The sequence below is a fragment of the Berghia stephanieae genome, chromosome 2, assembly GCF_034508935.2.
Source record: "Berghia stephanieae isolate SIO BIC M18660-M18661 chromosome 2, UCSD_Bste_1.3, whole genome shotgun sequence".
In the NCBI taxonomy this organism is placed as follows: domain Eukaryota; kingdom Metazoa; phylum Mollusca; class Gastropoda; order Nudibranchia; family Aeolidiidae; genus Berghia; species Berghia stephanieae.
In genome coordinates this window covers 117,215,842-117,237,013 of record NC_088361.1, presented here as the reverse complement: position 1 = coordinate 117,237,013, position 21,172 = coordinate 117,215,842, and the positions used below count along the sequence as shown (strand labels likewise).

The following is a 21,172-nucleotide window of genomic DNA, read 5'->3' as shown; positions in this document are numbered from 1 at the left end:
GAAATTTGTCTTACGGTCTATACCAAGGGAAGACTGGATTAACCCAGGTGTAAGCTATAGCGGAACGCCGCGAATTGAGCTAGGGAAAGGTGACTTGCTGAAAGCCACATAACATGATGGATATTCAAATTCAGGTATATTTTGGGTGCTGGGTGGGGATCCTGACCTCCCATACTGCGCAGGGAGGTACTTGCTGTGTCTTCTATCACCCTGTGTCTTTTTTCCAATTGCTTTCTGTCTTTGTCTTGGAATGAGATTACTCGGTTTTGTCCTGACCCTAGCCGGAGTCCTTGGCTGGTAGGGAAACAGTCGAATGTATAGTTATAGTGATTATAGTTTTGGGAGATTGTATTTTTTTTCCTTGTAAATCATGTTATGTACTGTTTTTTGTTTTTGTTTTTTGTTTTTTATTAAAGATCTGATTTGTAAACATTTGAGTGTATCCCTCTTAGTGGGGGACCTGTTTTTATGTCTGGACTGGATGAGACATTAAGACTTGACGAAATCGTGCTGATCGACGAACCCGAACGGATCTAGCCTTCTCACGTGACCATGAACGAGATCTGTAATCGAGCTGTTTACCTAATGAAAAGTGACAAGGTGATGAGCTCGCTGTCTTTTGTCATAGCAACGGTGCTATACTTGAGTTTGAAGTGGCTATGGTGGGTGAAAAACAGGAAAAGGAGAATGGTAGAATTTAACCACTGCATTGTTCAAACTTGCTTTATGTCCTGAAATGGTAGAGAGAGAGGGGAGGGAATTGGAGTTGGAGAGATGGAGGTCACTGTCAAGTCCTTGGCCCGTTCTAATGAACACGGACTAACTTTAGTAATTTACTAGTCTAGTAAATGACTAGCTAGTCTTTAGCCCAAGCTTAGTAAGTGTCTAAAAAAAATCGGATTCAATGAGCATTATTTAGTCTCGGACTAGCTGGGCTTTAGCCTAGAAATGGGCGTGGCTAGTCCTGACCTATCCCTTGACTCTATCGGTTATTTTGTGCTGCTGTTTGGGTTCTTCTGACGCAAAAGATTTAATCAGCGCTTCATCCGCTTTCGTTTTGTTTAGATTCTATTTCCTTTTGAAATTCATTGACGAAAATGGAGCTCAACAAGAGAAAAACTATAACTTTTCAAACCCTGAAACTGCAGCCCTCCTGGAAAATACAATTATGTCGAGATTGCAGCACTCCGTAACAGTGCGAAAAAAAGAGAAGTACATATATTTTTTCTTTGTCACTAATGAAATGAAATAAAAATAGGCTATAGCACGGTCACTGACATTGGCATCTGTAGGACTGTAGACTGTAGGCTAATACAACACCTCAAACATTTGTCAGTCCATATCTTTGCTTTTATGAGGTCTATTTTCATTATGAAAAGTTCAAAGTGAACAACTAAATGACGCCGATTCAGTGGTGTATTTGGTCTATCATGAAATGAAATAAAAATAGGCTACAGCACGGTCACTGACACTGGGCATCTGTAGGCTGTAGGACTGTAGACTGTAGGCTAATACACCACCTCAAACATTTGTCAGTCCATATCTTTGCTTTTATGAGGTCTATTTTCATTTTGAAAAGTTCAAAGTGAACAACTAAATGACGCCGATTCAGTGGTGTATTTGGTTTATCTTCATGTGAATAAATATTTTATTATTGACTTTTCCAAAATTCCAATAGGTCATTCATTTGTATGTCTTGATCTATTTTTCCTTGATTTCAGCTGTCTCAGCTCAAACTATACTTTTCTTTCTCAATAAATAATTAATTTTCTGTTTGCAATGTATTACAGAGATGATTTACCACATGTAAAAATTTCAAAGTTGTATCTGAAGCTGTTTCTGAATTATACTTGATTATGCATTGGGATGCTGTGCTTTCGTCACATTTTTTTTCCTATTAAGCTATATAGAGATTTTCCTCCACATTAACGGTCATAACTTTTTAACCAGTTGAGATTTGAGATAGAGCGATACTTTTTTCACTCTAGTTAATGTTTCACTCCCCTTTATTTTTCTACGCTAAATTAATACCCATAGCCACTATTTTGAAAAATTCTTGCAAGTGCCTACTGTAGGTCCCTGTCACTCACAATGTTGCTTTGTATACCTCGTGTTTATCTACTTCCTATCTCCCTGCTCTGCTCTCTGATCCACCCTTTTACTACTTGGCAAGAACAAGCAAGGTGGCAACCCGGTCTCGGGTTTCTATAAAAAAAAAAAGAAAATTAATGAAAAAAACCCAAAAAAAACAGGTTGGCATGTTCAATGAAAATTTTAAAGCATCATAATAGCCGACATGGCACCCATAAATTATCAATAAACAATATAAATAGATGTACTGTAGTGCGGAGGTTAGGCAATAAATTTCACCCTTCCTCTTTGCCCCTACTAAGTGGGGCTTTGTTGTCTTGTAGTATGACACTTGCATTTGGACCCGTAGGCCCAAGATTCAAGTCCCTCCCTGAGTGGTTCAAAGTCGAGTCATTGGAAAAGGCTCCTTATTGAGTAATTGGCCATTAAAAGTAATGACTCTGTCGGGGAAAAGTTGTGATATTGCGGTGTTGCTATTGGCTTGGAGCCCCTTACAGAGCTTTGAGCATGTTTAGCAGTATACAATCTAGCATCTGTGTCAGTTGCCACAAAAAATGACAAAAGTTTTAAGCTTTCAACTCACTTGAATATTTAGAACAAGTCAACCAGAAAAATTCGAAATGAAGTGGAAGTGAAAATAAACTTCTTTCTAAAAGTAAAAGGTTGTTTTTTTTCTTTTTAAAAAAAATTCCCAAGCGGTGTCTTTATTTATTCTTTTTTTTTTTTCAGTGCAAAAAATAACAGAAAATCGCTAATGCGTCAAAAGTTATAACTGCAACAAACGTAAATGCTAGGATAATGCTCTTTATATATGCTCAATTTTTTTTTTTTTTTTGTCTTTTAGCAAATATTTTTAAAAATTAATTATAAATGAAATCTACCACAACATTATCATATTAAAAAAATTATGAAATTTTGAAAAATTAGGAGACTAATTTAATGCTGTACTGGTTTAGGGCAAGCCGTTTACGGGTTTGGGGCATGAGCATACATATTTGGGGTGAGGGGGTTTGGTATCTATTTTCGGTTTTTAAGCAAGGTTAACTGATAATACCTCATATGTATTTACATCAAACTAACAAAAGATGTCAAATAATTGCAGTTAGAGCTGTTGGAATTTGAGGTATTGAAAGCATACAGATTTAGGGCGACCTACCCGAGTACATTTGATAAGCAAGAAATAAATCTTCACCCTCTCCAGTCAGACCCTACAAATATTTAATGATAAAATGCCAATTTAAGAGGTATGACTGATAATAATCTACACTCAAAAGCATGACATTTTTTATGCAAATAATTTAAAGGATACAGACTAATTATACGAGTAAAGTTTGCTACAACCATAATAATAAATAAAGATTTTATGGCAACAAAAAGCAATCAATAGAACTGATTCCAGTGCAAAATGAATGTCCTCAACAATCTCATTACATAATCGTTGATTTACATATTTTTTCTCCTTTTTCATTTTCAGGTTTGGGAAAAGATCAGAATGAGAATCAATGCGGAATTCTCAAAAACCGTTCGGTGATGGAGCTAAAAAAAAAAATTCAAGGACACGAAAAGAATAGTCCAAAGTCATGTTGATTATGTAAAGCAGACTGGAGGGGGAAACCAGGACCCTCTTCAATCTTTACAACTGAACTGAACAAGTACTGAACAAGTACCGGTACTCGTCATTATTGGCGAGTGTAGTAACATTGTTGATGGTATTCAAGGTAAATTTCTGCAATTATAATAGTTCCATACATTGTTCGCGGGTGGTTGGATGGGAGCATCATCCTTGAATCATATACCTATGATGTTCGCATGGGTGTACGATCCGATAGTGATGTCGTTTCTTCTTCTCTTTACTAGCCTATCCTGCTTCTTTGGTTTGTGATTGTATTTTTGACAGGGGATTTTTTTTTTTCTGTAAATCTTCTGCCTGTTTGTTCTTGGTTATTTATAATTTAGCTTATGATATCTTTAGGTTATGATTTTGATTTACATTTGTACTATTTTTGTTAGATTGCTTGTTTTTTTGTTTCAGCGGTCTCTCATATAACCTCAATTGTGTTGGAAGAGACCTAAAGCAACAAACAAAAAATACATTGTTCTGTATACAAATGTAAAAGGCTGTCATCTAGGCATTCCATGAATAAAGTAGTAGTAGTAGCATATGGCTACACCTCCAAATTTATTTCGTCAACCCAGCTTCTAAAGTCTTCCTCCACCCTAAGGACGGTTTCATAGCCACCTTCAAGTTTAGTGACTGGACAGTGGAGGACGATGTGATCGCTGGTCTCTGGGGCTGCCTGACATGAATACAGATAGTACCTTACAATATTTTAAACAAGTAATTTGTACTATGTATGCATGCATCTTTTGTGATCGTCTAATATTGACATCCTTACAATTGCCTATGCACTGATTCATTTTTCTCTAACATAACTATCCTCTTTTGGTAGTTAAGTCTCAAAAGTATATCACCTCTATTGCATACCTAACAACTGCCTCTGGGACACGTTTCCTCTTGATTTTTTATCAATTTTAAAACATTTAAAGAATAAATGAAGACTGAAGTCGAGTATCAAAACAAGATTATTCACATTTAATAATTCAATGGTAGTTAAAATCTTGAAATTTACTTTACACCATCAATCCTGAAGTAGCTGACAAAATTATATGAATATTTCAAATTTGAAATAAGTGATGGAGCAAGAGCTTTTGTGTCATAAGGGATTGCCATGTATTTTTTATCACAAATCGTCAAAGTGGCATCACGCAACATTGTATTGAAATTCCACTTTGGAGTTGGGTCCTGTAAAGATTTATTTTGTTTCATTTAGTGTTTTATTTAGGGCAAGCCAATGGCACAGCGAGTTATCATGCTTGCATATGAATCAAAGTGTCATGGGTTCAATTCCCAGCAGATTTGTTATTTCTGGGATTCATGGGTCTCAAGATCAGAAGATAAGATTACACTTGGATGCATTTCATGGTTAAAAAAAAAAAAGAGCCAGAGACCGGTAATTATATGATGCAAATTTTACATTAAAAATCAATTGATATCGTATCATATTAAAATTGATATAAATAGAATTAAAATCATTATAATTTCATAACAATTCACCTTTAAAAAAAAACACCACTGTGTTCCTCCTCATTAAGTTTGTAATGGGTAATCTGGACTTGAAGTGCAACTTGTGAATTCTATACTTCATTTAATTCAAATTTATCAACAATTTTCTTTACAGTAATGGGCACTGAGAGTTTGGTTCCGAATCCCAGTCCAGCCAGAAATATTATTGACATATCTGACTGTAATCTTGGAGATTACACCATAATCAGTAAGCATAATTCTTTTGCTACAAAGTCATTAAATTATTAATAAAATTTCACCCGAAAGACTAAAGAAAATTTTTTTAAAATGAGCTTTTGTATATAGCAATAAACACAAAACGTGCTCAAAGCGCTTTACAAGGGGTCCCTGACCAACAGCAACATTTAGAACGGGACATGACGTCTGTTAGGCGATATTACAATTTTTCGGACAGAGACAACACTGTTAACGGCCAGGTACTCATTTTACACCTGAGTACGGTGAGAGAATGTGAGTAAAGAGTCTTTTCCAAGGACTCAACTATGCGCCGAGCGAGGCTCAGGGCCAGGACCTTCCGATCCGAAAACGAGTGTCATACCACAAGACCACATAGCCACTAACAGTGTATTTAACATTTACAACAGTACCTACTGAAAGGACTATCACGGCTAGCAAGTTGGTCAAAATGGGGGACATTGAAGTGACAGTGGGACTACGAAGTATAACATAAGTGTGGTTGTGTGATTTTGTTTAATCAACATTCTTTATTTGTTTGTTTTTAATGGTTTTACGGCGCTTGCAACACATTAAGGTCATATCAGTGCCAGTAAAAAGGAAGAAAATGGGATAGCAAAATGTTCTAGAATTATAAATCCTCTTCTGTTTTTAATTGCTTGCGACATATTTAGGTCATTTCAGCACCAGTAAAAAGGATGCAAATGGATAGTCATGCAATTCTAGATTAACAATTCAAAGCACTAATAAGTAAAACAAAAAGGGAATGGTTCTTATATGGAATGGATGTAGATTCCAAGAGCATGCCATCGGTGTACTTAGTTTGAAGTCACCTAAAAGTGTCGTCCAGGCACAAGCACAGGTCCCCATTAAGAGGAACACACTCAAATGCTTACTTATCACATATTACATATGTAAAAAAAAATACTGGTTCCCCCTGAGAGAAAAATACTCAAACAAAAAGATGATTTACAAGGAAATAAAACAAAAATGCATACTGTTGCTGAGTCCATTGTTTTCTCAAATATATTTATATTAACACTTTTAAGCACTGACAAACAGTTTATAAGGATTTGTTTAAAAAGTGGGATGTAGTTCTAAAATCATCTTAATTAAATGGCCAGCATTTCATGTTGCTTAAGGAGATAACATTGTTCAAAAGTTTTTATCATTCCAAATTCTGACTTTGACCTGAAGACTATGTGGGATCAGAGAAGTTTCAAAATGAAATGACGTTTTTGATTTCAGCACCACTTGATTTCATAATGTGGCCAGTTTCATAATTCACAGATATAAACATGTTTTGTTTCAATGCAGTGACAAAGATGTTCTAAAGATTTTTTTTCCTCCACAGCTTCAACACTAGCCAGACAGATGGACATGAATGAGATTAATGAAATCAGTTTTGTTGATTGCTCTGTGGTGGAGTCAGTAGTTTTAGTAGATGATTTGTCAAATCACTTTCAAGAGGAGACAACAGAAACTCTTCCCCATACACCAGAGGAGTGGAATGCCTCAGATGGCATCAGCCAAAAATTACGACAAGCTGGCCCCAAGAGGAGATGACAGATCACTGACAATCCATTAGTGGATCAATGGCTGCAGTCGGAAATACTCCATTATAAAAAAAACCCAACTCCATTGTTGAACAAAATACCATAAAAATTGAATACATGAAATTTAAGATGAGGCATCTTAATTATGACACTACTTATAATTAAATTACTCTTTTTATATGTTTTGATATTATAGCTGTCATCTGCATTTTTTGCCAAATTGGGACCTAAAATTTGCCCAAAAAAACCCCCAAAATTTGCCAAGAAATTTGCCAAAAAGACCAAAATTTGCCAAAAAATTTGCCGAGGAGAACTAAGCGTTTCAGTAAAAATTAACACGCGATACAGAAAACAAAAATTTATAAAAGACAATTTATTACATTTAAGGAGGCTACATTTATTAATTTACACAATGTAAAGCGATTTATGCGCCCAAACTCTTAGACAATCACACACACACACACACAAACAAACGTACACTTTCAGTCAGACTCATCAAAGGCCTAGTTTTCTTTTACTACTCAAAAAAAGAGGCATCGATAAACTTATTGTAGTAAAGGAAAACTAGTCCTTTGATGTTGTTTTCTGTGAGTCTACGCCCTCTGGAAGACAAGACAAGATTGTAAAGAGAAAAACTTCGCTCAGCATCAGCTGACGAGCATGTTGAGAAGGCAAATCGGGATGCCAATGCAGCGAGAGCTAGAACATAATCTGCCACAGACTTCCAAAATAGGGTCAGATGTATAATTCCAGTATCAGACTCTTTCACAGCACTGGGCCCCAGTTTCTCAATATACCTCGTGAACTCATGCTGAGGAATATCACAAAAATTTGGAATTGCAGTGTATGCAGATACACTGCAAGCATGAGATCATTATCCGTAGAGAGTAGCTTCCCTTGGTTTGGGCCCTGGCAAAGCTGCAACATTTCTCAAGTTTCGCACTTTCTTTTTCGTTATTTTGTTTTCGCTTCTTTTTTTTTCCCAAAATTTGCCACGCGATTTGCCAATTTTCCCAAAATTTGCCACGATTTGCCAATTTTGGGAAATTTGCGGATCGCCCTGACTTGCGGCCGCAAAAAATGCAGATGACAGTTATAGGAAATTAATTCATGTATGAAAATCACAGCTGGGAGCGTTCACAAATGACATCATCATTTAGTTTCTATCCATGACCCAATTGGTTTCTAATGTCTTGAATTTGAATATTAATTCAATCACATGTATTTTGAGTCAATTTTAAAAATGGTTTAAAGCAATCCATGGAGACATGTTGCAATACATTTGTCCATAGTGTAGAAAAAATTGGCCTCATAGTATCTTAGAAAATCGCAGTTAAAACCTGTCTTATGAATTGTCTTAAACCATTTTTAAAAATGGTTCTTGAGATTTTCTAATTGTTATTTAGAGGGGTTTTAGTCCTGTATTTATCTCAATCTGTACTTTTGATAGAGCTGATATGTTTTTGTTAAAATTTACTTAAAATCGCATGCATGCAGTGTTTAAAGGCCTTTTTTACTACAATCACTCCATTGTTCCTTATGTTATTGGTAGAACAAATCCTCTGGAATAAATACAGATTGTTATTTTGGCCTATTGTCACAAACTTGTACAGTGGCATGGCGATTTAAGACCCTTATCACAAATGTGACTTGGGACTATCCTGGGCTTTGGCTAAGCGGCTGGTATAATGATTTATACAAAAGGTCTTACAATACGTAATTGTCTTATGACAATAGGGCAGTTAAAATTTGATTGCTCAACTCAGGATTTTGATGACCTTAAAAAAATAAAATTTTAATGCCCCTTTATTTTCTGTTTGATAACCGACTCAGGCATGAGAATTCTTGTTCAGTTTCTCCAATTTATATCAGACACATTCCAGAAAAAATTACAGTGAATGCACTTTAATACTTCCTGCAAAACAGGTTTGTTTTTGTTTTTAAGGGTTTTACAGCACTTGCAACACATCAGCGCCAGTAAAAAGGAGTAAAATGGGATAGTCAAAGAGTACTAGATGCCTGATAGGCGACTTGTAGTTATATGATATAGAAATTTGTTTCCATATGACCAGCTGGAACAATAATTAAAACAGCGTGACATTTATGTAGCTCATCACAACAAGAATACTGCACACAGTATACTTGCAGAGTGATGTACTACATTAATGATTATATTTATTTCCTGATTAGAGAGGTTCAACGATATTTCTAAAAGCACTATTAATCAAAGTCAGCCTGGCTGCCTTGCCAGCAGCAAGACGTTCTGTTCAGATGCTCCTTCCTGAGTCCCAATAGGAGAAAAGTTATGATTGCTGTCATCATCATCATTACGGTTGTTTTCTTCCATGGGTAGGCCAGCATCAACAGCAAAGTTGTGGAGCCAAAAACACATAAATAACCTTGCAGGCTCTGTCAGGCGTCATTCTGAGCTCGTCATGGAGACAATTCCATCTTCTTTTAACCACTCCAATGACTCTGTTGAAATGACAATAATTGCTTGTACTTGTACATGTACACTTAAAACCAATTAAAATTAAATGGACCTCTCTCTCTCTCTCTCTCTCTCTCTCTCTCTCTCTCTCTCTCTCTCTCTCTCTCTCTCTCTCTCTCTCTCTCTCTCTCTCTCTCTCTCTCTCTCTCTCTCTCTCTCTCTCTCTTTATTTGTTTTTTTTTTGTGTTTTTTTTTTTTCTCAGTCCTTTAATTAGAATTAGAAGGGAAAGAATTATAATGGTTAATCTGAGTTCTTCAAAAAAAAAAAATGTAATGTTTATACTAGCATGACAATGACAGTATGATTACAACTATTTTTTTGGTTAATTTTCTTTATTTTCATTGATCATTTGCAAATTGTATTGTTAAAGTGGATATAAAAATAAACCTGAAATATTAAATTTCAAAAATTATCAAAATGTTATTGTTTCCTGGAGGGTGGGATTATATGATTGGTAAAACTCACCTTTCAATCGTGCATTTTGTGATACGATGGGTGGTGTTAAATGCCTCTTCTCCTCTATTTTGGGGGTTTTGGTATTGGGGTCATTAGCCAATTTCTTAACATATAACGACTGTCTCCAAGGATCACACCATCCAAAGCCCTGCGATGTGGATCCTCAAATGCAAAGAATAGCCCAGATTTCCTAAAAAAATTGCATCATGCACTGAACCAGGCCACTTTGGAACCAAGTTTGTAACTTATAAAATTGCATCAGAGACGACCTAAAAATGGGAGAAGGAAAATTTTGCATATAATAAAACCTGTAATAAAATCTAAATCAGGAAGTGTAGTCAACTTACGTACAGTACAGCTCGCGCACAATGGCCTCTTATAAAATAATAAAATTCCTTTTATTCATCCCATAGGAGAAATGTGTCTCAGGGTCTGTTCCAAGGGAAGAATGGAATAACCCAGGCGTCAGGGAATGGAGATGGGATGAGGGTGGGGGAGTAATAGTCATTGGGTGACCTTTTAACAACCATGTACTTTGTGTAACATACCATGACGACTCAACAAAAGGCTAGTGGGTGGGAGGCAAGTGACTGACTGATCAATATGTTGATAGTCCTATGCCTAATAAAGCGAATGATGTGTGACAACTGACTGATTGAGTAACTGTGCCTGATGAAAACTGATTGGGTAATGAGCTTTTATGTGAAGCCTGATGATGTCTTTTCTTATCACTGGGATGGTACTTTACTATTACAAGTTTTGAAGAGCATTTAGTAGTGGTAGTGACTGCCAGTAGTGGGGTTAGAATGGATGGAGGCAGAGGAGAGGGGAACAGAGGAATAAACCATTGACTTGTTCCAACTTGCCCCTTTTTCTGATGTAATGTAAGTGGTAGGAGGGGGGGGGGGGGGGAGTAGTGATAGTCGGAGGGGTTGTGATTCTGTAGCTAAGTCTGTCAGATCTCATGAAAGTACTTTGTGATAGACTACCTTCCTATTCAAAGGGTAGCAAGCAATTGTTATTGTCTGTTTCATGCCATAGAAACCGGGATAAACCCTGGCTCCTTGGGCTTCATGCCTCTGAAGGACTGCTATTCATTAAATTATTTTTTTTTTTCATTTCAAATATTTAAAGATATTTAAACAGGTCTTTGATGCGAAGTTGGTCCCTCTAGCTCAATTATTAGGGTATTCGCTTAACATGCTAAGGGCAAAGTAGAGATTTTTATTTGACCCCACTGACCACCCAGGAATGATGGGGCGGGTAATCTGTATTTGTTAGATCTGGTGGAAAGTTCTTTACAATAAACCTGTGTCCTATCCAAGGGGTAGCAAGCAATTACTATTGTCTGTTTCACACTAAAGAAACATAGATAAACTCCCGCTACACCAGCCTTGCAGCTCTGAAGGAGTGAAGGAAGAACTATTTGATCCGATTACTTTCAGCATGATGTCTTTGTGCAGATGTGGTCTAGTGGTATGACACTCGCTTTCGGATCGGAAGGTCCTGGGTTCGAGCCTCGCGCTCGGCACATAGTTGAGTCCTTGGAAAAGGCTCTTTACTCACATTCTCTCACTGTACTCATGTGTAAAATGAGTACCTGGCTGTTAGCAGAGGTGCCTTTGTCCGAAAAATTGTAATATCGCCTAACAGGCGCTTGTCTCGTCCTACATGTTAAATGTTGCTGTTGACCAGTGTCCCCTTGTAAAGCGCTTTGAGCACATTTAGTGGATATTGCGCTATGTAAAGCTAAATTTTAATAATTAAAAAAAAAAATGTCATTGTACTTGACGCTTGTGCCTCACCAGTATGGTCTTTGCTTCGTACCCAAAAGATACCTAGTTCGAATATACACCATGGCATGTGGCCATCAACAAGCCACCTCTCCCTAGCTCAATTTGCAGCGCTGTGCTGCGGGTGACACCGGAGTTATTCCAGTATTCCCATTGAATAAACCCTAAGACAAATTTCCGCATGAGGACTATTAAAGGGAAATTTATAATTATTATTTACTTTATTGGGAGAAGGTTCCTGTATCACATCATTCATTTAATGACGTAGCCAACTAGTAGCAAATCATGGCATGTGGCATTGAAATTAGAATGAATGGCGAAGTGATAAGAATAAGTAAGAGAGGTGTCAATTATGCGAAATGACAATGGAGTGTGTGAGTGCCTGTGTGTATGCATGTGTATCATATTGTACACAAACGTAACTGTCAATGTAACAGTAAATTTTCGGTGGTCGAAATAACAGGGCGCATTAAAATAAAACCTTGAATTAACCAAATCCTTTTTTACATTGGCTAGGTGAAATTAGTTCAAGTAAGGAATGGAATGACAACTAAAAATAATAATGAAAAAATTTGGGATATTCGAATGAGTTCAAGTTCAAGGAAACTGTACTCGAATGTATTACTTTCACTTTTTAAAGTCTATCCAGTGAAATATTTTATTTAAATTGACCGTCGACAACATCTTTGTAATGTGTATTTGAAGTGAAATTTTAAAAACACGACACAAGTTTTGAAACAACATATTACGATTTTTTAACAGCTTTGGTATAACCGCAAGAGAGGATTTTTACTTGATTCATACTAAATTAAATTGAGCTTTATATAGCGCAATATCCATTAAATGTGCTCAAAGCGCTTTACAACAGTTCCCTGGTCAACAGCAACATTTAACATGTAGGACGGGACATGACGCCTGTCAGGCGATATTACAATTTTTCGGACAAAGACAACACTGTTAACGGCCAGGTACTCATTTTACACCTGAGTACGGTGAGAGAATTTGAGTAAAGAGTCTTTTCCAAGGACTCAACTATGCGCCGAGCACGAGGCTCGAACCCAGGACCTTCCGATCCGATATTTTTCTTTTCTTTTTTTGTTTGTATTTCTTGTAATGTTTCGAATGGCTCTGATTTCTGCTTCGTATTGAAATAGTGTCATAGTTTGTATTTTACTCTCGCATCTATTATAATATTATAACGGTAAATCTCATCATTTAAGCTGGGATGAAATAAACTAATTTTCCTTAAGCCTTAAGGCAACGTGCACTAATTTGCAGGTCTGATAACCCAATACATCATGAGCTCATTGTTATAATGAAAATCTCAAAAAAAATTACACAAAATAATGTCCAGTGCAACAATGTTAAACGAGGCCCATATTGCATTCGGATGTCAGACCAGCATATATGCTTATAAAGATAACATTCCCTTTTTTCATCCAATGGGGAAATTTGTCTGTCTTTAGGGTCTATTCCAAGGGAACACTGGAATAACCCAGACATCAGCCGAAGTGCAGTGCCGCAAATGGAACTAGGACGAGATGGATTGCTCAAGGCCGCACAGTACAACGGGTGATCAAACTAATTACCTTTTGGGTACAAAGCAAAGACCATACTGCTGAGCCACGCTGCCCCATCGCCTCGAGTGAAAAATCCTATTTTAAAGATTGATTCTCCTCAGCAATTTGTCAGTCCAACTGTACAATTTTTTTTCTTCAATTCTAAACTGGTTTTGCTAATGAAAAATGTTCCCTTTCAAAAATATTACAATTACAGTGAAAATAATCTCTGACAAGAGCTCGAAAATTGGTTAAGGGAATGCAAAATTCAATAGTGCCAGAGAGCGGTGAAAAAATTTCCATTCCATGTCATACCAGTAACAGTCATAGTGGTTTGTGTGTGATGATTAGAGAAATCTACCAACACTAACACTTAGTTTGACTAGAAGAAGAGGAGGAGGAAGAAGTGGGAGAAGAAGATGAACATGATGATGTTGATGAAGAAGGACGAGGAGGTGTGAAGATGAAGAGAAGAAGAAGAAGAAGTCTTGGCACCGATTTTGGGTTGGATGCATGAGAATATAATATAAGAAAACTTCTCTTTAAAGATTAGTCTAGTATCAGATTAGAATTAAAATTAAAATGAATACAGATACTAACCTTTCCTCCAGAGAAGACGATCAAGGTCGTCTTTTACAAGATCACAAATTATAAAAATGTGTTCACGATGAAAACGGAAATGTTCGTATATTTCATCGTCGTTAAACGAATCGATGGGATTAAGTCTGACCCGAAACACCCTCTCCCGTTGAATCAGTGTTCTCTGACGAATTTGAAACAGCACAGCTGCCGCCATTTTCATGTGTTGACAGTTGTTTTGGCAGTACTGTCAATGACAGTGTCATAGTCATAGTCATACGAATCACCTCATGTGATCGAGAGTAACTTCGCATTGCTTTGCTTGGCACAAAAATAAAGAAAATAAAAGGGGGTAGGGGTGTTTTAGCTAAACAACATAATTTTCATATTAAAAAATAAGCTAGGTCTAGTTGTGTGTTTGTTATTCTCTAAATATCTAAATCTAAACTTCGAACCAAGCGAAGCTGAAATCTCAGACTCAGACTCACTGAGTCACTCAACTTCATCAGATTTATTAGTTTCCCGGACAAAAATGTGTGCTTTCGACGATCTGTGACCTTTAAAACCGTTTCCTTTAGCATTGGCAAATATCAACAGATTACTTTTGTCGTTATAATTCTTTTTCTATGTATTTTTTTCTCGCGAACCGAGTCGTCTAACATTGGCCGCCATCTTTGTTGACGCCGTTTCTTAGTTACTAGTCAGAGACTAAACGATCAAGTCCGACTCGAGCAAGTGACTAAATCTTGGCCAAACTTAGTCCGAAGGTGACGAGATTTTAGTCTGGGACTAGCTTAGTCAGCTCACATTAAATCCGATTTTTTCTAGTCATTTACTAAAGTCAGAGATAGTCCGGGACTAAGCGCTAGTCCGCGTTCATTAGAACGGGCCCTTGGCTCGAAATGTGATCCTTGCGTGTGTTTTTTTAAAAATTGTTGTTTTTTTAAATAAATTCAGTCAGTATTGCCTTTCTTAACAACCAAAGGGACTGTGGCGGTTCTAGCCTATTTACAGTGGTGGGGCAAAGAGGATTCGGTCATATATATATATATATATATATATATATATATATATATATATATATATATATATATATATATATATATATATATATATATATATTATATATATATATGATATATATTTTTTATTTTTTATTTTGTTGTTTTATTTTAATAAAAAAATTTTTTGATTTTTTTTTCGCCTTTAAACAAAAAATATTTCAACCACCAATAATCACATTCACAATGAAATGACAATACCAGTAGATTTTAATTCTTCCAAACGTAATCAAAAATGAATCACGAAAGAGAATACAACTAAAAAATAAAGCGACGAGACATAATGCGACAACACCTTGACAATACAAGTCCATTTCCTTCACTCCAAAAATTAAAGAGATGCTTTAATCCCTCAACGGCGATATTAATATTGCTTTTACATATTTCTGGTTTTCAGTAGTACGTAGTAACCTTAAAGTTTTCATGGAGAAGCAACAACAGCGATATGACTCGAGTTTCATTCAGAGCTCAAATTGCATAATTTTTACTGCTGTCTTGGTGGTCAGAATGATTGTGCCGGTGGTGGTAGTGGTTGGAATAGTGGTAGCGGTGATGGTGGTGGTGGAGGAGGAGGAGGAAGACGAGGCGGTGAGGGGTAATTATGGTAGTGGTTTTGGTGGTGCTGTTGGTTAGAATGATAGTTGTGGAGACGATGACGGAAATTGTATGATGATGTTGATATTGTTTTTATTGCTATTGTTGTACTTGTTGTTAATATTGTTGTTGTTGTTGTTGTTAATGATGATGATGATGATGATGATGATGATGATGATGATGATGATTATGATGACAACGACGATGTCGTCGACAATGATGGTTACCATACGATATTACAAAATTTATTCAATCTTAGGCTTTCGCCAATTAATCATACAATTTGATGACCACATACATGAAAGTGGAAAATAATGGCAAATGGGACCAAACAATAAACTGATACCATTAATAACCACCAAAAAAAATACAACAATAGTAATACCACCAATACGTACAATAATAAACAATGATAATAATAATAATAATAATAATAATAATAATAATAATAATAATAATAATAATAATAATAATAATAATAATAATAATAATAATAATATTAATAATAACAATAATAATAATAATAATAATAATAATAATAATAATAATAATAATAATAATAATAATAATAATAATAATAATAATAATAATAATAATAATAATAATAATAATAATAATAATAATAATAATAATAATAAAAATAATAATAATAATAATAATAATAATAATAATAATAATAATAATAATAATAATAATAATAATAATAATAATAATAATAATAATATTACCATCATCATTACTACTACCACCACCGCTACCACTATACCACCATCACCATCATTATTACGTTTCCAATTATTTTTTCTCGTTTTTTAAAATTTGATATCTATCAAAACAGACGAAAATTCCGGTGATTTTTTTAAAGGGTAGTTAAAATATCTACGATTTTATTAGCCCTGAAAACTACGATTTTTATTTTCCTATCTAAAGTAGGCAGGTCTGCTATGACAAGTATCAGTATCAGTTCCATAGTCAAAATAAGACAAACAAAAACAACGTTTATTTAATATTAGGCTTTCGCCAATACTTCATACAATATAATTAAGACAAAATAATGTTACCAATCTCTCCTCATGTATTCGTTTGACTATCGTCACAATAATTACCGTGTTATCTTTGCTCCTTACCCAACCAATCCCTTGCTTCCCGCCTCTTCATCGCGAACCATCTTATGTGTGTATTAGCTTCAGGACGGGCAAGTACGGAATCTGCCCACCCTTCCTTTAAAGGTCTCTATAACTTAGAATTCAACTATCTCCTTACTCAGAAGAGTATTTCTCGTATACTAATTCAATTGTTGAGAAAACCAAAATGGTGGTTGTATTTTATATATTTATTTAGTCGTGACTTTTGAATAAAAGTGTTTTGTTTTATTAGAGGGAATACAATAGAAAATTACATTGTTTTGCAAAATTATTTAGTCTGGCAATAAAAATACTGCGGTAATTACTTTAAGAATAATTTAAAAAAAAGAATTAACAAATTAATTTGTTAAAAAACAAAACAAAAAACAACAACAAAAAACAACAACAACAACAAAAAACAAATAAGAAAACAATTTAAATAAATGAGTTTTGAGAAACACTAAAGAAAACGAGGGAAAAAAAAAGAGAAATAATTTAAATGGATAAACAAATATATTAAAACAACACAAACTAATACTAAATTGATATAATATTAGTAAATTAATAAATTTAATTCAATACTGGAACCTTCCCAGCACAAGTAAGGCAATAAATAAGAAAAAGTTCGTTTGCCAAAATCTCTATTTAGTGTACACTGGTTAATAAGGTGGGCTCATTTGAATTAGCCCGACCTAGTACTAGAGAGGCCAGACAGCAAAATCACCGTCAGGCGACGTGACGATGAGATGACGATGTCGGCGGAGTGGAGTGGAGTGGTTGGGGGGGGGGGGGGTGATAAAAAGAACAGGAGCGCATCCTGGTTTATGCATTACGGGGTGCATGGTGATTCGCAATCTATCAAAGATACACACAAATTGATTTCAGTATGAAGTATTAAGTTTAAGTAGTAACTTTTGAAATTATCTAATTTAAATTTGATTATTTCGGACCTGGTAATACAGCATATAACTTGAAAAAACAGGCTGGTATTTGCCCACCCTGCCCATTATTACCAGCCGTCCCTGCAAAGGGACTCAGCTACAACTGGGATTATTTTTTACGAGTTCACTATTCCTGTTGTGTCCAGTTCCACTGTTGTATACAGGAATCTTTAAAATCCACATTTATTTCCCCTCTTTATCTTTATCAAAATATACATATTATCTACTAAGAATAAGAACCATTCATTCAGAGCCCGATCGCTTATACCATTTTACCGGATGTGGATTTTACTTTGGTCCCGCTATCGGGTTTCCAATGTACCTACGCAATCATTTATTTTCTTTTTGATTTGGATGTAGGTCGTGCAAAGGGTGAAACCAGCACCGGTAAGCATGCGCCGCATTCTTTTCTTAGGGTAGCACTTCCACTTGGAATTGGTGGACTAAGTAGTCTCGTTTATTGCTATCTGAAAGTAAAGGTTGGGGACTTCTTTATCGAGCTAATATGAAATTTATCGGAGGGGCAGCCTCTCTACTCCTTAACACGTCTATTCTTACTTGGTGAGAACACAATAAAGATGACGGAGTTACGCTATCACGCTCTTTGGCACTACTACTACTACTACTACTACTACTACTACTACTACTACTACTACTACTACTACTACTACTACGCACCACAACGCTCATTGTACAGTACAACCACCACTCCTCCCCTCCCTCCCCCCATACACACACACTACACTACTTCAACCTAGTTGAACAATTTGATACCACCATGTATTTCATGTGTCAGTAGGATAAATGATAGCTGTGGGATTATAATACCCTCTGAAAATCATAACTTTTTTTAGGTATACTAAACCGAAATAGAATACCATTTCCCTTGAATTTCGGTTTAAACTGTATTGGTGATCAACAGTAAATATAAATTAAACGGACATACATTAAAAATCGTCCGTATTATTTTATTTTCAAACGTAGCATTACCATAAAGCTCTTTGGCTATGTAGATTTTGGTACATATTATGGACTGTAATTATCTTCAAGATGTTGTTACCGACTTTTTTTTTATCCATGATATGCACGTGCTATTGTAACCTCTTTCCAACCTACAGTTAGCAAGAAGCATGTAGGGTAAAAACATAATTTGGGTTTTAAAACAGAAAACAAAAGCCACGATCTAATTTAGTATCACGTGGTTTGACACATTGGTGTTGAAGCGGGTGCTTCCCCGTTAGTGAAGTGGCAAGATTTTAAATTTCAAGATGGATAAGTTTAATCTGCTGGTTTCTATCTGAGCGACTTGACGACAGTTGGTCAATAATTGAATTTTCCATAATTTGGTAAAATTTGACTGTACTGTATTGCTACTTAAGAGAGTGAAGCATTTGCTTCAATTTGCCCACCCACACGATCACGTGCTTAAAATGAAGGTCTTTGCATCTATCGATTGTTAATGTTTGTTGGAGTAAATGAAATGACAAAAGACGGTTCTTGAGTTGAAAGTATTGAAAGGAGTAAAGAAAGACAGCAAATGTTAGCTTTTGCCCAACATGCTTCTTGTCAACAAAGGGGTGATAAAAAAAAGTTAAAACACGTGCATATCATTAAATCATGAAAGAAAATTGAGAGAAAAAGCAAAATCGTAATTATAATATCCAAATCCAAAATTATTTATGCTTTCTACATTTCCATTTCAAAACATGCCTAAACTTTTTTTTTTGCTCCTGCCTATATCATGTTTGTTTTAGGGGTTTCACATAGCTTAAGACATATTAAGGCCATTTCAGCGCCATCTAAACGTAAGATGGGATGGTAAAAAAAAACAATTTAAGATCTAAAGCACATGAGAAAAAGTAAGGTTTTTGTCTTTGATTTTAAGTTTAAGGGCTTTACGGCGCTTGCAACACATTAAAGTCACATCAGCGCCAGTAAAAAGGAAAAAAAAAAAAAAAAGAAATGGGATAGTAAAAATAAAAAGTTCTACCAAAGAGAAAGGAAGAAGGGAAATTGGTTCAAATAGGAAACGTGTAATTCCAAGAGCCAAGTGTACTTAATTTGAGATCACCTAAAAGGCTCACCCTGACACAAACACACGTTGTTTTGGCAAGGCATGGTCTCCTCGGAACTTATTTGCATGTCCCGAGGAGTTCGAGGAAACTGCTGGAGTGTATAAATAGTATGCTTTAGCTAAGCTCACAATATTGCCATCCGGAAGTTTAACTGACCAACAGAAACTGTAACCATGAATTTTTATTGTCTGGATAATACAATCGTTAATTGAGAATTACTCATAAACGTGGATGGCAAAAATCAACAACAAAGACCCGAGAGGTCATTTTATCTATAGATTCCAAGAGTACACAATCAGCGTACTTTGGGATCACCCAAATGTCTTATCTCGACACAAGCACAGGCTCCCACTAAGAGGAACACCCTCAAATGTTTACCAGTCATATGTAAAACAAAAATGATACGGTGCAAATCAGAGAGATGATTTACAGGACTAAACCCAAGTAGCTTACGTAATCTCATCCCAAGACAAAGATAGAAAGCATATTGGAAAACATATGTATAGACCTAGGGGGATAGAAGACAAAGTGCCTCCTGCCCACTTTGGGAGGTAGGGAACCCCACCTAGGAACATACCCTTATACTTATATTATAATTATAAGTTATAGTTCCGTTACCGCAACGTTGACAATATTGCAAGTGTCGTAAGGGGTTTCCACAAACTTTTTTTTAGTTTCGTAGTCATAAAATGGCTTTTTAGCAAGTTTCTAATTCTATGAACACAAGTGATGAGACTCGAGACCATCACTCACTTGTACTAAATGAATCTTTTACATCCAGATGAGTGACTCATGTTTGTTTTTAATGGTTCTACGGCGCTTGCAACACATATAGGTCATATCAGCGCCAGTAAAAAGGAAGAAAATGGAATGATAAAAAGTTCTAGAATGAGAATTAAAACACCCAAGTAAATGTAAGACCAGCCCACAATAACCCATTTCTAGCTTTTTGTCACTTTAATCCCATTTTGTCAATGGTAATAGGAAAAAAATGTCATCTCCCAAAACAATAACTATGCATTTGACTGTTTCCCTCTCAGTAAGGCCAACCGGCCGGGGCCAGGATAAAACTAAGTAATCTCATTCCAAGACACCCGACAGAAAGCAAGTTGGAAAACAGATATAGGGGGATAGAAGACACAGTAAGTACCTCCCTGTCAACTATGGGAGGTCAGGAACCCCACCCAGTACTGCGAGGAACACACTCAAAAGTTTACAAATCATGTGCAATACGTAAACAAAACATAATACAGTGCATAACAGAGAGGTGATTTATAAGGAAAAAAATATCATCTCCCAAAACTAACTATAGACTTGACTGTTTCCCTCCCAGCCAGGGCCAGGACATAACCAAGTAATCTCATTCCAAGACAAAGACAGAAAGCATGTTGGAAAACAGATACAGGGGGATAGAAGACACAGTAAGAGCCTCCCTGCCCACTATGGGAGGCCAGGAACCCCACCCAGTTGAAACATGTAAATGTTCAAAGAATACCACATCATCCATTTAAAAAAAATTAAATTGATTTCTT

General features: G+C 35.8%; 1 protein-coding gene across 1 annotated transcript; it reads left to right on the top strand.

Moving 5' to 3' along the window:
* The first annotated feature begins 834 nt into the window (after positions 1-834).
* On the top strand, positions 835-9,443 carry LOC144966366 (uncharacterized). The gene is made up of 4 exons (XM_078902709.1): positions 835-1,212; positions 3,566-3,809; positions 5,331-5,423; positions 6,765-9,443. The coding sequence occupies exons 3-4, from the start codon at positions 5,333-5,335 to the stop codon at positions 6,974-6,976; spliced, it is 303 nt and encodes a 100-aa protein (XP_078758835.1). The 5' UTR covers positions 835-1,212; positions 3,566-3,809; positions 5,331-5,332; the 3' UTR covers positions 6,977-9,443.
* The last annotated feature ends 11,729 nt before the right edge of the window (positions 9,444-21,172 follow it).

Coding starts and splice junctions, on each gene's coding strand:
- LOC144966366 (XM_078902709.1), top strand. CDS start 5,333: ATGGGCACTGAGAGTTTGGTTCCGAATCCCAGTCCAGCCAGAAATATT. Junction 5,424..6,764: donor TGGAGATTACACCATAATCA/GTAAGCATAATT, acceptor TTTCCTCCACAG/CTTCAACACTAGCCAGACAG.